Source organism: Phragmites australis, chromosome 16 (genome assembly GCF_958298935.1).
Source record: "Phragmites australis chromosome 16, lpPhrAust1.1, whole genome shotgun sequence".
NCBI lineage: Eukaryota > Viridiplantae > Streptophyta > Magnoliopsida > Poales > Poaceae > Phragmites > Phragmites australis.
The window spans coordinates 28,659,723-28,672,116 of NC_084936.1; the positions used below are offsets into that span (position 1 = coordinate 28,659,723).

The 12,394-nt window shown below is 55.3% G+C and overlaps 1 protein-coding gene and 1 pseudogene across 1 annotated transcript; one reads left to right on the plus strand and one right to left on the minus strand.

The window, feature by feature from the left end:
- The first annotated feature begins 4,800 nt into the window (after positions 1-4,800).
- On the plus strand, positions 4,801-9,215 carry LOC133896224 (hydroxymethylglutaryl-CoA synthase-like; annotated as a pseudogene).
- Positions 9,216-9,286: 71 nt separating this feature from the next.
- LOC133896223 (uncharacterized) lies at positions 9,287-11,951 on the minus strand. The gene has a single exon (XM_062336785.1). It carries the CDS (start codon positions 11,559-11,561, stop codon positions 9,510-9,512), a length of 2,052 nt encoding a protein of 683 aa, XP_062192769.1. The 5' UTR covers positions 11,562-11,951; the 3' UTR covers positions 9,287-9,509.
- Positions 11,952-12,394: the final 443 nt, after the last annotated feature.

Genomic DNA, 12,394 nt, shown 5'->3' on the forward strand with positions numbered 1-12,394 from the left:
TGGAGGTCGGCGCGCGTCTTCTCGGCCGCGCCCTCCTGGCGGGCCAGCTCGGCTTGCCGCTCCTCCGCAGCCTGCTCCCGGGCTGCGACTGCCACCTCCCTCTCCTGCGCCTGCCCCATCCTGGCAAGGGCCTCGGCAGCTTGCTGCCTCGACGCCTCGGCCAAGCGGGCGGCGTCTTCTCGTTCCCGCGCGGCTTCTGCCCGCGCGGTCTTCAGAGTTTCTCGTTCCCGCGCGGCTTCCGCGCGGATGTCTTCTAGGAGCTTCTGCTCCCGCGCGGCTGCCGCACGGGCCTCCTCCTGGGCGCCCGCCAGCTGCGCCTTCTCCAGTGCCAGGCGGGCGCGCTCGGCCTCGAGCTCCCCCTCCTTGGCGTTCACCACTGCGCCCAGCCGCCCAACCGCCCAACCGCTACTTGAACGCCTTCAATGGCGGCCAGGAAAAGATCGGCGGGCTGACCGGGCACCGGTGGGGCCCAGGCTTCTCCGTAGAGTGCCTCCAGGGGGACCGAGCTCTCCGCAGGGCCTTGCACCGTTATCCGCCCCGGGCTCTGCCTGCCCGGGGTAGGCTCCGCCGGAGCCAAGGTCTCGGACGGCGGCCGCATTCCCGCATCGGCCGCCCTGTCCACCGGCCCCGGCAGAACATCCGCCTCCACCGTTATCCGCCCCGGGCTCTCCGCGCCCGGGATAGGTTCCGCCGGCGCCCTTCTCTTGGTCGCCGCCTCCGCCTCTCTCCCAGAGGCCGCCACGTCAATTGGCTCCTCCGCCGTTCCTATGCCGGCCTCCGTTGGCGCAGCGGGCGGGCTCGGCTCTGGCCTCGGCGCCTGTTCTCTCTCTGTCGCAGCAACGCCTGCAGCCGGCCTACGGGAGATAAGTGAAAATTGTCAAAACTTAGTTCGGGCCGGAAATGCCCATGGAAAAACAAGAAAACTCACCGATACCGCCATTTGGCCGCTGGGAGCCTGATGTCCGGGTCCGGCGCCGTCGGTCCGGACCCCTCCCGCCGCCTCTTCCGCTGGGGGCTCGGCTGAGCCACTGCACGGGCCACGGGCGCCGTCGTGCGGGCCTCGGGTGCCGCCGCACGGGTCTCGGTCTCTGCCGTGCTGGTCGCGGGCGCCGACGCAGGCCGCATCCGCACCAGGCGCGGCTCCAGCACCGGAAATGCCGCCGCTGCCGTCGGCGACGGCGGAGAGTCTGGCACTAGGATCAAGGCCCGGGGACGCTTTCCCCGGTCTCCCGGCGCCAACTCCCCAACGACTTCAGTGGCGCCCTCCTCTCCGGCACGGCGGCTGCTGCTTGCGGCGGCCCCGTCGCCAGCCCGCGCTGAGCTACCAGCGACCTCCTCGCCAAGTAGTTCCTCCAGCCCGGGGAGGTCGGAGGCCTCGGGACTCCGGCTTCGTGGCCGGTCCACGGGCCCCTGGGCATCGAACTCCGGCAGCCCCGCCATGATGGCCACCCGGTTGGGATTGGCGCAGAGCGCCATCTCCGGCCACGGGAGCTCCGCCCGGCTCATGTCCTCCGTCCCGGTGATCACTCGGGTCATCCCTCGCAGCTCCGCCTGCCCCAGATCCCAGCTCGCGCCAATCTGGGTCCTGGTGATGTCCTCCGGCCCGGTGTAGAACCAGCTTGGTCGGGCCCGCTCTCGCAAGGGCGCCAACCGACGACGCAGAAAGTCCACAACCACCATGACTGAGGTCAGCCCGCCCTCGCGCAGTTCCAGGATGCGCTCCAGCACCGGCTTCAGTCTCGCATCTTCTGGTGGCGGCGCCTCCCACGTCGATCGCCGAGGTTCCGCCGCCTTCTCTGGCAATTCGAGGCGCTCGTGGGGGTCGATGTCGACGAAGAACCAGTCCCGTCGCCATTCCTCCCACTTGCTGCGCATCACCTGGGGAATATAATGGTCCCCCAGGCCTTCCCGGAGCCGAAGGTTGCAGCACCCCACGACGTCCGCCGTGGAGTGCCCCCTCTTCTTCCCCACCGGCCGAAGGACGAAGAAGTGGCGAAGCAGCGTCGCCGACGGCATCACCCCCACGAACATTTCGCAGAGATGCGCGAAGACCGCCAACGCCACGACGGAATTGGGGCTTAGGTGCACCATTTGAATGCCGTACGTCTCCAGCACTTGCAGAAAGAAGGCGGAGAACGGCGGCACTAGCCCTGCCGCCACGAAAGAGGTGAAGAGGACGGTCCGCCCAGGGACGGTCGTCGCCGGCGTCAGAGTTGCCGGCCTCACCACCACGGCACCTTCCTGACCCTCCGGTACCAACAGCTTCCTAATCTTATCCGCCGCCTCCTCGTTCCTCAGACGAGACTCCGGCAAGATGCTGTCCGAAGTCTTGTCCCGGCGACCTCCTCCAACCCTCGTCATCTCATCAGGATAGAGGGTGTTTTTTGGTGGTGAAGAGAGAGAGAAGGGAGAACGCTCCGGTCGCCTGGGAGTTTCCTGAGGGCTTCGGAGCACAAAGAAGGCAGGAGCGCAAGTGCGAGAGAGCGTAAAAAAGGGGAACGGTCCGATCCATTCCCCCTTTTTATAGCTCAAAATTCAAAAACTGCAGCCCCAGACGGTTCGCTCGGCGAAGCGTCGCCTCGATCGACGCAACTGTCAGGCGAATCTCCCGCCGATCGCGCGATGTCAGCGGTTGCCAGGCGTATTTTCCTCGATCTGCGCGGCGACCGCGCGTGCCGCCCGTATGGTTATCACGCCCTTCGGAAGTTGTGTGGACACGCGTCCACTCATTTTCCCGTTGGAACGTACTTGAGGTCTAGGTCCGCAAGGGCCACCTCTCGAAAGCTTGCCACATGGCGTCCGCGCCAGCCTTGGCCTCGGTCGCGACGAAGGGCCCATTCGTAGTCTCCGTCCCATCGGCTACCAACGGGCCCGGGGGCTACTGTCGGTGTATTTAGAACCAGGGGTCCCTAAGTCCCGAGGCCGGGCCGGCCATCCACCATATGTCACCACCCTGCAAGGTAGGTAGAAGCTAAGTCCCGGGAGAAGGTGCTCGGGGCCGCCGCTTCTGGTTCCCGAGCACCCTAGTTCCCCGATGATCCGCAGAGCCCAAATACCAAAAAGGAAGTGCTCGGGAGAGAGTGCTCGGGGCTGCACGTGGCAGCCCCTGAGGACTCGGTGCCCCGAAGGTCCCACCGAAGTGCTCGGGAGAGAGTGCTCGGGGCTGCACGTGGCAGCCCCCGAGGACTCGGTGCCCCGAAGGTCCCACCGAAGTGCTCGGGAGAGAGTGCTCGGGGCTGCACGTGGCAGCCCCCGAGGACTCGGTGCCCCGAAGGTCCCACCGAAGTGCTCGGGAGAGAGTGCTCGGGGCTGCACGTGGCAGCCCCCGAGGACTCGGTGCCCCGAAGGTCCCACCGAAGTGCTCGGGAGAGAGTGCTCGGGGCTGCACGTGGCAGCCCCCGAGGACTCGGTGCCCCGAAGGTCCCACCGAAGTGCTCGGGAGAGAGTGCTCGGGGCTGCACGTGGCAGCCCCCGAGGACTCGGTGCCCTGAAGGTTCGCGCAAGATCATTCGACGACCCGAAGGGTCCCGTCGTCAGGGTGTCATCCAGTCAAAGGCCCAATGCCGCATTTAATAGGCACGCGCGGTCTGACATCCTGACATCCTGACATTCTCAGCTGCCCACGCCCCAGTGTCAGACCCTGCCATGCACTAGCAGGGGGCCGTGGGGTCCATTAAATGCACGGGTCCCGTCCCGTTTCATCCAGGTGCCTCGGGATAACGTTGCCAGAATCGAAGCGCTCCGCCTGCCACCCTGCCCTGGCAGAAGAACAAGACAGGGTGGGCGCACTGGGCACCTCTGAGGCTGACCGGTGGGCCCCTTTCAGGGCGCCCCGAGGCTTCCGCAGCGGCTGGTGGTCGAATGCGCGCCGCATTTCTCCACCGCCCCTGTCACTTCGCCAAGATGAAATGATTACGCCTTTCTCCGTGGCACCTTGGCATTCGCGTCCCCTCTTTCCCATTCAGGATATGTTGAGGTCGGCGCGCCTATAAAAGGAAAGGATGGAGAACACTAAAAGGAGAGAGCAAGAGCCCCCGACCACCAGACAACCAACAATCTCCGACGAACCAGGCCAAAGATAGATCGACGGACACTCGAACCAGCTCAAGTTAAGTTAGAACATAAGAGCCTCAAGCTGTTTGTAAACAGTTCTCCCTTTAGAACCAGATACCTCCTTGAAGAATCTCCTTCAAGGATAAATATAGCACTCATACAGGAGTAGGGTGTTGCGCCTCCGTGCGGCCCGAACCTGTCTAACACCCGGCGTACCCCCTTTTTTCTTGCATTAGGGTGATCGTCTCCCACTAGCCATCGCATTTATTTCCGTTCCTGCTTATTTCCCAAACAAGCTTTCCCAGGATCATCCCCCGGCCGAATCTCTAAAAAGGGGTCTCTCGGGATCCCTGCGATAGGAGTTCACTCTCCGACAATAAACAACTCAATTTCTTCGTGATACTACCCACCAACAACCATAGTAAAGGCAAAGAAAACGCTTAATTACTCCTACAAATCTAATCTTATGCCAAACTATGTATGCCTATGCTATGTCTTTAATTTAGATTAAAGCTACATATATATACAATATTTTGAATACAACTCAAGATCCAATGACCGAAAGTGATCCAACCTCCTCAAAATACCATGGGCGAAGTCAGCCAAGAACGCCGCCAGGGTTAGCTCCATTAAATGGCAAAGTCAAACTTAACGATGAACAGTGCAGGACAGTGATCTCTCGCTGATTTAAAAAAAACCGTCAGGTCCGCTGACCTGACAAAAAGGACTTGCTCAACCCTTGCAAAATACAATACAATGGGCAGAGTACATGCATCTAGTTGGAGTACAAAAAATTTGTTGCATCCGGATCCCTTGTCCACTTGTCCATGCCAGGTGGCCAGCGTGGCAGGCAGCCGTAGCTCTTTGGGATTCGCAAATCTCAAGGACCGGTTCCACGAGACGGAGCAGACGAAGACGATATGAGGCCCCTGCGTCCACGGGGTCGTGCTCCGCGTCCACGGGGGCGCTTGCCTGGAGTACCTCTGAGAGAAGCGCAACACGATTCCAAGCCCACACCAGGGTCCAGGGCGCACGTCGCGTTGGAGCCGCAGCGAGAGAGACGGCAGCCGGAGAAGAAGCAGCGAGAGCTCGAGCCTCGCAGGCGCGGCGGCGGCGGCGGCGGCGGACCAGGGGTCACGAGATGGAGGACCGCAAGGACGTCGGGATCCTCGCCATGGACGCCTACTTCCCTCCCACCCGCGTCCATCAGGTGAGGCCGTTCTCACGAGCTGTGCTTTGTGAATTGTGAAATAATCTCGACTTGATCTATTCCTTTGCACGCGGGTAATATGATATGCATGGTAACCATCGATCGGATTACAAGTGCTAGCTATACATGGTAGTTAGGATCGGGCGCCAGATTAGGAAGAGGTCACGTCCTGTTGCTGGATAAGGAATAGTAATAGAACGTGAAATCAGGAAGGTGATCTTCAGCTGGGCCAGACGTGATTTTTGGCTGGTGACAGGAGATATTCCAACACTTTCATCCACCTTCGATTTGTTGCTTTTTTTTCCAAGTGGTGTGATGTGATGTGATGCGATGCGATGCCGTGCGTTCGAGTTGCTGCGGACGTGACTGATTCGAGGCTCCGAGCATCTGAATGTGGATATCACGGACGTTGTGATTTTTCAATGGAAGTTTGGCCTTTCTGGTTAGTTTTTGGGGAGTCACCGCAATGGGTTTTGGTGCTAGATGGGTGAAAATTTGGGCTTAGGAGGAAGTTCAGATCGCCGCAAGTGTAAATTATTGCGGAAATGAGGCAGGTTTTTTAGTACTATCGTTTACATGCAGATTCGTGGATCACTAGAGTTCAATCAGCTCAATTTCAATGCACCTGTTGCGTTTGCCGTGTGAGATGTTGCACGCGCCTGATGTTTGGCCCCCTCCAGGAAGCACATAAAGGATGAGTTTCAGTGTGGCATTGTAGAGGAGTTGGAGATTTTACAAGTTTTTTCGTTCACCAACGAAAAGACCGAAATTCATAAAATTTTATTGAAATTTTGATAATTTTTCATCCTATGTTATGTGGGTGCTACATGTCGGTGAAAGAAAATTCTAGAATTAGATATTTCGTTCTGCTCCCAAATTTCCGAAATTCGTGACATTTTAATCCCTGTTGGAGGGGTTGTGTCTATCGAGATGGCAAGGATAGTATATAGTATATTAGGCTGGCTCATGATTGTTAGTGCTCATACATTTGGTCTATGACTGCAGGAAGCGCTGGAGGCTCATGTCGGAGGCAGCAAGGGGAAGTACACAATCGGGCTTGGGGCAAGATTGCATGGCCTTCTGCAGCAAGGTGGAAGATGTCATCTGTATGAGGTTTATCTGTCACAGTCATAATTCCCTTTCTCTGTTGGAATTGGATCTCCTAATGAGTAGAAACTAGCAAGCAATTTGCATGATAATGCTACATTTTTTCATGCAATGCTCTATTTGGAATGCGAATGCTAAAGAAGAAATTTTCTTTCGGCTTGACAGTTGCCACATCCCTACTGGAAAAGTACAACATTGACCCGAAGCTAATTGGGCGCTTGGAGGTTGGTAGTGAGAGAGTGATAGACAAAAGAAAATTCATTAAAACATGGCTCATGCAAATTTTCGAGGTTTGTTCCCCCAACTATGTAAATTACAAAAAACAGCCCAACCTACCCCAAATGAGCAATGCGGCATTTATTAGTTTTATTAGCTCTATTTTAGTTAGTGTCGCTTAATAATCCCTAAATTGTCAACCTTTTTATGAAATATGAAAGCAGGAAAGTGGTAATACTGACATTGAAGGAGTTGACTCGAGCAATGCATGTTATGGTAGAACAGCTGCCCTGTTGAATTGTGTCAATTGGGTCGAAAGTAAATCCTGAGATGGACGCTATGGTCTTGTTGTTTGCACAGATAGCGCGGTTTGTCACCCAAGATCCTGTCCCTATCCCTTTTACTCCTGTGCAACACTTATTCACTCAGTCATCTTATGCAATTATTATGTTCAGGTTTAAGCAGAAGGACCAGCTCGTCCTACAGGGGGTGCTGCTGCTATTGCAATGCTTATTGGTCCAAATGCTCCTATTTCTTTTGAAAGTAAACATAGGACTTCTCACATGGCCTACGTTTACGATTTCTACAGGCCTGATCTTGCAAGTGAATACCCGGTTAGAATTATGTCACATGTATTCTCGTATTTAGTGCTTATTTTTGTCATGCTACTTGAGACTTTTCTAAATAACACACCATGCTTTTGGTTACTCATTTCATAGTATCATATCTTCACTACGCTATTGCTTATTTCTTGGAGTTATGTAGGTTGTTGATGGGAAGCTATCTCAGACATGCTACCTGATGGCTCTGGATTCCTGCTATAGACAGTTTTGTGCCGAGTAAGCTAACTGCTATTACTAGTATTTGGCCTCCAATGACACACTATTCGTGGATTGTGACCATGAATTAGGTACGAAAAGCTAGTGGGAGAACAATTCTCAATTTCTGATGCAGATTATTGGGTGTTCCATTCTCCATATAATAAGGTATTGTAAATGCACTCTTCCACAAAGTTGAACAAGATTTGCAGTTGATTAATTCTGCCTATTCCATTCTTTCTGCAGAATGTTAACACTTTCTCTTTTTACCGCAGCTAGTGTGGAAGAGTTTCGCTCGACTTTACTTCAATGATTTCCTGCGCAATTGCCGGTACAGTGTTCTCTTCACGTCTCAGAGTTATATTACTTTTCCTTCGTAATTTGTAGGCTTTTAGTCTGAAAACCAAATAATGTTCCAAAGTTCTTGAAGACTACCCCTTTTGGGGGCTATAAGTTACCCTTTTCTTATTTAACATGCTTTTGTAGCCCCAAATGAAGTTTCTTGTTCCTTTTCGTTTCTTCAACACTAGCTCAGTTGATAATGATGCCAAAGAGAAACTTCGACCTTTTGCAAATTTCACTAGCGAAGAAAGTTATCAAAGCTGTGACTTGGAAAAAGGTTCTTTCTCATTTGGTGGACGATAGTTCTTGGAGTTCTTAATTTCTTGGTTAATGTCAGCATTAAGACAATTCTCCCAAAACTTTCAGGCCTCTCAACAAGTTGCAAAACATTTGTGTGGCATCAAAGTTCAACCGGCCTTTGATATTATATGCGCATAGTATCTTTAATGTCAGCATCAAACTATCAAAAGCATATACTATCTTTACCCGTGGAAAACAAGCATGTAGTTTATAGTATCTTACTGGCCTTTGAAATTCATTTCCACAGTGGTTCCCTTTGGCATGTTTGTTCTAGCTTCCAGCTGATTTTTGATAGGAACTGGTCAATTTAGGTGTTTGGAGAGTTAAAATTTAGGAAACGTTGGATCTATACCAGCGAAAGATCCAAAAACTTTAGAAATTTACCTGAGAGCATTTATTTATTTTTAAAAAGGTGCATGTGGGTAAACACCTGGTAATTGGAACTTTTGGAACTGTTAGCCTATAATAACTGGCCTTTCTTAGGTTATATATGCAGGGTATTAAAGGAAAGGACAGAAACATAGTATATTTACATAGATTTCCCATCAAACAATCACTGAAAATAGATTTTTTTTTTAATCTAACTGTGAATTTGACCTCTAGCATCAACTGACATTTTTCGACGAACTAGCACTCACAAAGATATGTTGACTGCTCATTGCATCACCCTGTCTCTTGAATGCAGTTATGTGAAGGAATTGTATGCCCAAACTTGTCCTCAAGTTAACTTCATCTTCTGACTCCTGAGAAGTTCCCTTGCTTGTAATTTATCTACATCAGGTTAACTTGTTTTCTTGCCTGTAACTAGACATCACCCGAGAAGTTCGTGGAGACACTGAAGCTGATGGAGCACCGTTATGGAGCCAAAGATTTTGAGACAAGCAGAGACACAAGCTTGTTGCCACCTGATACATTCTACCTTACAAAAGTTGATTCCATGTACAGAAGGTTCTACGACAAGAATATATCCTACGGCAAGATCAAGGTCAGCAATGGCATAACAAATGGCCACTAGAATAAAACAGAATCCTGGTAGTTTATCACATTATTAGCCAGTCATTGTTGTTCAGTTTGGTGTATTTATGTCCATATAACTGTTCTCTGAAGCTGTTCTTCCCATACACCTCAACTTATTTTGTGATGAGCTGAACAGGAACCCTTGTTTCTCTGTCTTGTTATCAGTGTTACTCCTTGTTTGATTTTTCTGCAATAATACCAGCGTATTTTGCCTTACCAAAACTTTTAGTTTCACATACCAAATTATATTCTTACTATGACGGAAGCAGACTTTACACTTTACAGTGTACACTTACAGTGTACACTGAAAGAATGGAGCTGGAAGGAAGAGCGCGGCCCACACGACACGGTCGAGCTGATCCCAAAAAGAATGCTGCTTTACAGCGAACTGAACATTACCAATGGTCAAGCTGAGACTGAAGCTGGCGGCTGCAATCCTGCCTGGTCTACACCTCGACCGTCCTCTGGTTGAGCGCGGTGTACCTCCACCTCTCCTTCTCCACGAAGTCGGCGTCCAAGAACTTGGCCACGAACTCCCACAGCCTGTAGGCGTCCTCGAAGTTGCTCAGGAACCCGAGCGACGCGTTCACCACGAAGATCCCCACGTCGCCGCCGGCGTCCTTCCTCCTCTTGCCGCCGCCGCTCACAGCACCGGCATCGCCGGCGGTCCTGTGCTCCAGGTTGATGCCCCTGTCGGCCTCGTACTTGTCTGAGAACCAGATGTTGCAGAGGAATCCGCAGGTGAGGGAGATGTTGTGGCGGTCGGCGAGCTTCTGCACCAGCGGCGGCGCCACGCGCTCGTTCTTCCAGTCGAACACGTTGAACGCCAGCGAGGGCGCCCGCTCGAACTTGACGCGCGGGCCGTATACACGCACCAGCGGGTGCCCACTCTCCCCGTGCGGGTGCCGTAGCTTCTGCAAGGCCACCACCAGCCAGTTGCTGATGCACCGCAGCCGGTTGCCGATGGCGATGAGCCCGAGCGCGTCCGCGTGGTCCAGGCCCCTGCACTCCACCTCCATGGCGCCCTCGCTCCTCTGCCCCTCCTTGGCTCGCCCCTGCGTTTCGTCACCCTCCTCTGCTTTCGGTTCCTCCGAGTGCACGCCGTTCTCTGCCGTGTCGACCTCGCGGATCTCCGGAGCGTCGCCGTTGTCTGCCCCGTCGGCCTGCAAGGTCCTGCTGCGAGTGATGGCGGTGGAGCTGAGCGGCCCGGAGAAGGAGCTGGTGGTGTCGACGTCAAAGTCGTCCGCCGCTGGCTCGGCGAGCTTGGGGAAGCTGAGCGAGTGCTCCAGCTCAGTGGAGTAGCCGTCGTGGAGCGACCAACGGCGGGCGGGGACGATGCTGACGATGCCGATGCTGCGCGCGATCACGGAGCGCTCGAGCGCGGCGAGGCTGGACTTCTTGACGAAGAGCCCCGCGAAGCCGGAGGGGTTCTCGCCGAACACCTTGAAGAAGTTGCACACGATGAAGTCGGGGCGGATGAGGAAGAGCCCGAACGTGTCGAGGTCCTTGGTGCCGAGAGCGCACGCGTCCAGCGCCACGTGCCACCCCTGCTCGTGCGCCGCGCTCATCCACAGGTACGGGTACCTCGCGCCCGTCATGCGGGACGCCAGCGGGAACACGAACAGCCCGCGGCCCCCGCGCCGCCGGCCCTTGGATAACTTCTTGCGGAGGTCGGCGGCGTGGATCCTCATGCTCGGCCACGCGAAGCTCGCGGACGTCACGTCCGCGCCGCGACGGCGCGCGCTCTCGGCCATGGCTCCCGCGGCCTCGCTCTCGTAGTCGTACACGGCGAGCAGCTGCTTCCCGGACTGGAACGAATAGGACTCCGCCAGGAGCCGGAACGCGGTCGTCCGGTTCGCCGTGCACACCATGCTGTACTCGTCCTCGGGTATCTTGAGCGACGCCATGATCCGCTTCGTGATGGCCGCACCGACGCCCGCCACTCCCTTGGCGCCGTCCCCGCATTCCACCTGCGTCCGCAGGCTCGTGGACTTGTACGCGATGTCGAAGAAGGGCGGCTGCCACTCGCCGGACGACGCCGGCGGCGCCGCGGATGTGGACGGCAGGGACGAGTTCATCTGCGCGTGCGAGAAGAGGTTCATGCCGGTGTAGTCCAGGCACACGTGCCGGTCGAGGTGCTGGTACTCCTCATTCCGGATGGCATCGGCCCGCGCGAGCGCGGCGTACTGCGGGAACGCGGCCACGAACTCCGAGTAGGCGTCGGGCAGCGCGGGAAGCGACTCGTGGTTGGTGAACTGCGCACCCGCGAACAGACCGGACGCGGCGGCCTTGACGAAGTTGTGCCGCGACGTCCTCGCCGTCGTGGTAACGGTCGCCGTCGCCGTCGCGGCCCGCTTGGCGCGCACCGGCACGCAGCCGGGCATGCACAGGCGCTCGCGCTCCGCCCCGTTGGAGGCCGGATTCATCTCTTGCTGTTGCTTGCCTTCGCTGCCTGCTCCGTCCTTGCTCCTGAGGTATTTGTTGATGAGCATGAGCATGGTTGCCTCATGGACAGGACCTCTTGTCCCTGCGCTAGGCAAGTTGCAGCTGATGCCGTCTCGGAGCTGTCACTGCGCGAACAAGTCTGGCAGCGACGGGATGGCCGCCCAGTGGCGGCATGCGGGGTTGCGGGCTTCCCCTTCCTGAGGTGATTCCTCTTGTTGGTTGCTCGCTTGCTTCTTCTGCTGGCGATCGATCAACGGCGATGCGCGCGCCAGTGGCTCTCCTGCAGCCGAGGAAAGCTCTGTTTTCTTTCAGCTGGTACTGGTAGCTCACAGCATCGCGCGCTCACAGTGACAGCAACCTACCAAGCAAAGGATGGAAGCTTCCACCTGCGCTCTCATCGAGTCAAATGACATCTTGCTGACCGATGAGCTGAGCTTTGATGATTGTATAGGACAGGATTTTCGTTTTTTTTTTCTTTCAAAATTCCCTAGATCTCTTTGATTGGGTGTGAATGTTCCGGCTTGCAGAATTCGCGGCTCGAGTTGTGGGTTTCTCTCCTTCTGCGGTGCCGGCGCTGACCGGCTTACTCGCCGACCGCCATGTCGCACGAGTGTGAATCTACAGGAATTACGGCGCCTCGGTATTTACTCGTTGAGCATTCAAACATACGTCGTCTTCAACATCAACACGTAAAATTGGACACCGAAAAGAGAGAAATTTCTCAGTAAATTGGGAAAGCAACCACGGAGGAGGGGACCTCTTGTCCGATGGCAGCTCCGACCGTACAGCTACAGTGCAGTTGTCCGTTGACCTGTTCAACATAGTTGGGCGCCGTGGCGATGCCATGTCGAGAGGTAAGTGCCAAAAACAGGACGGGATTGTGGCG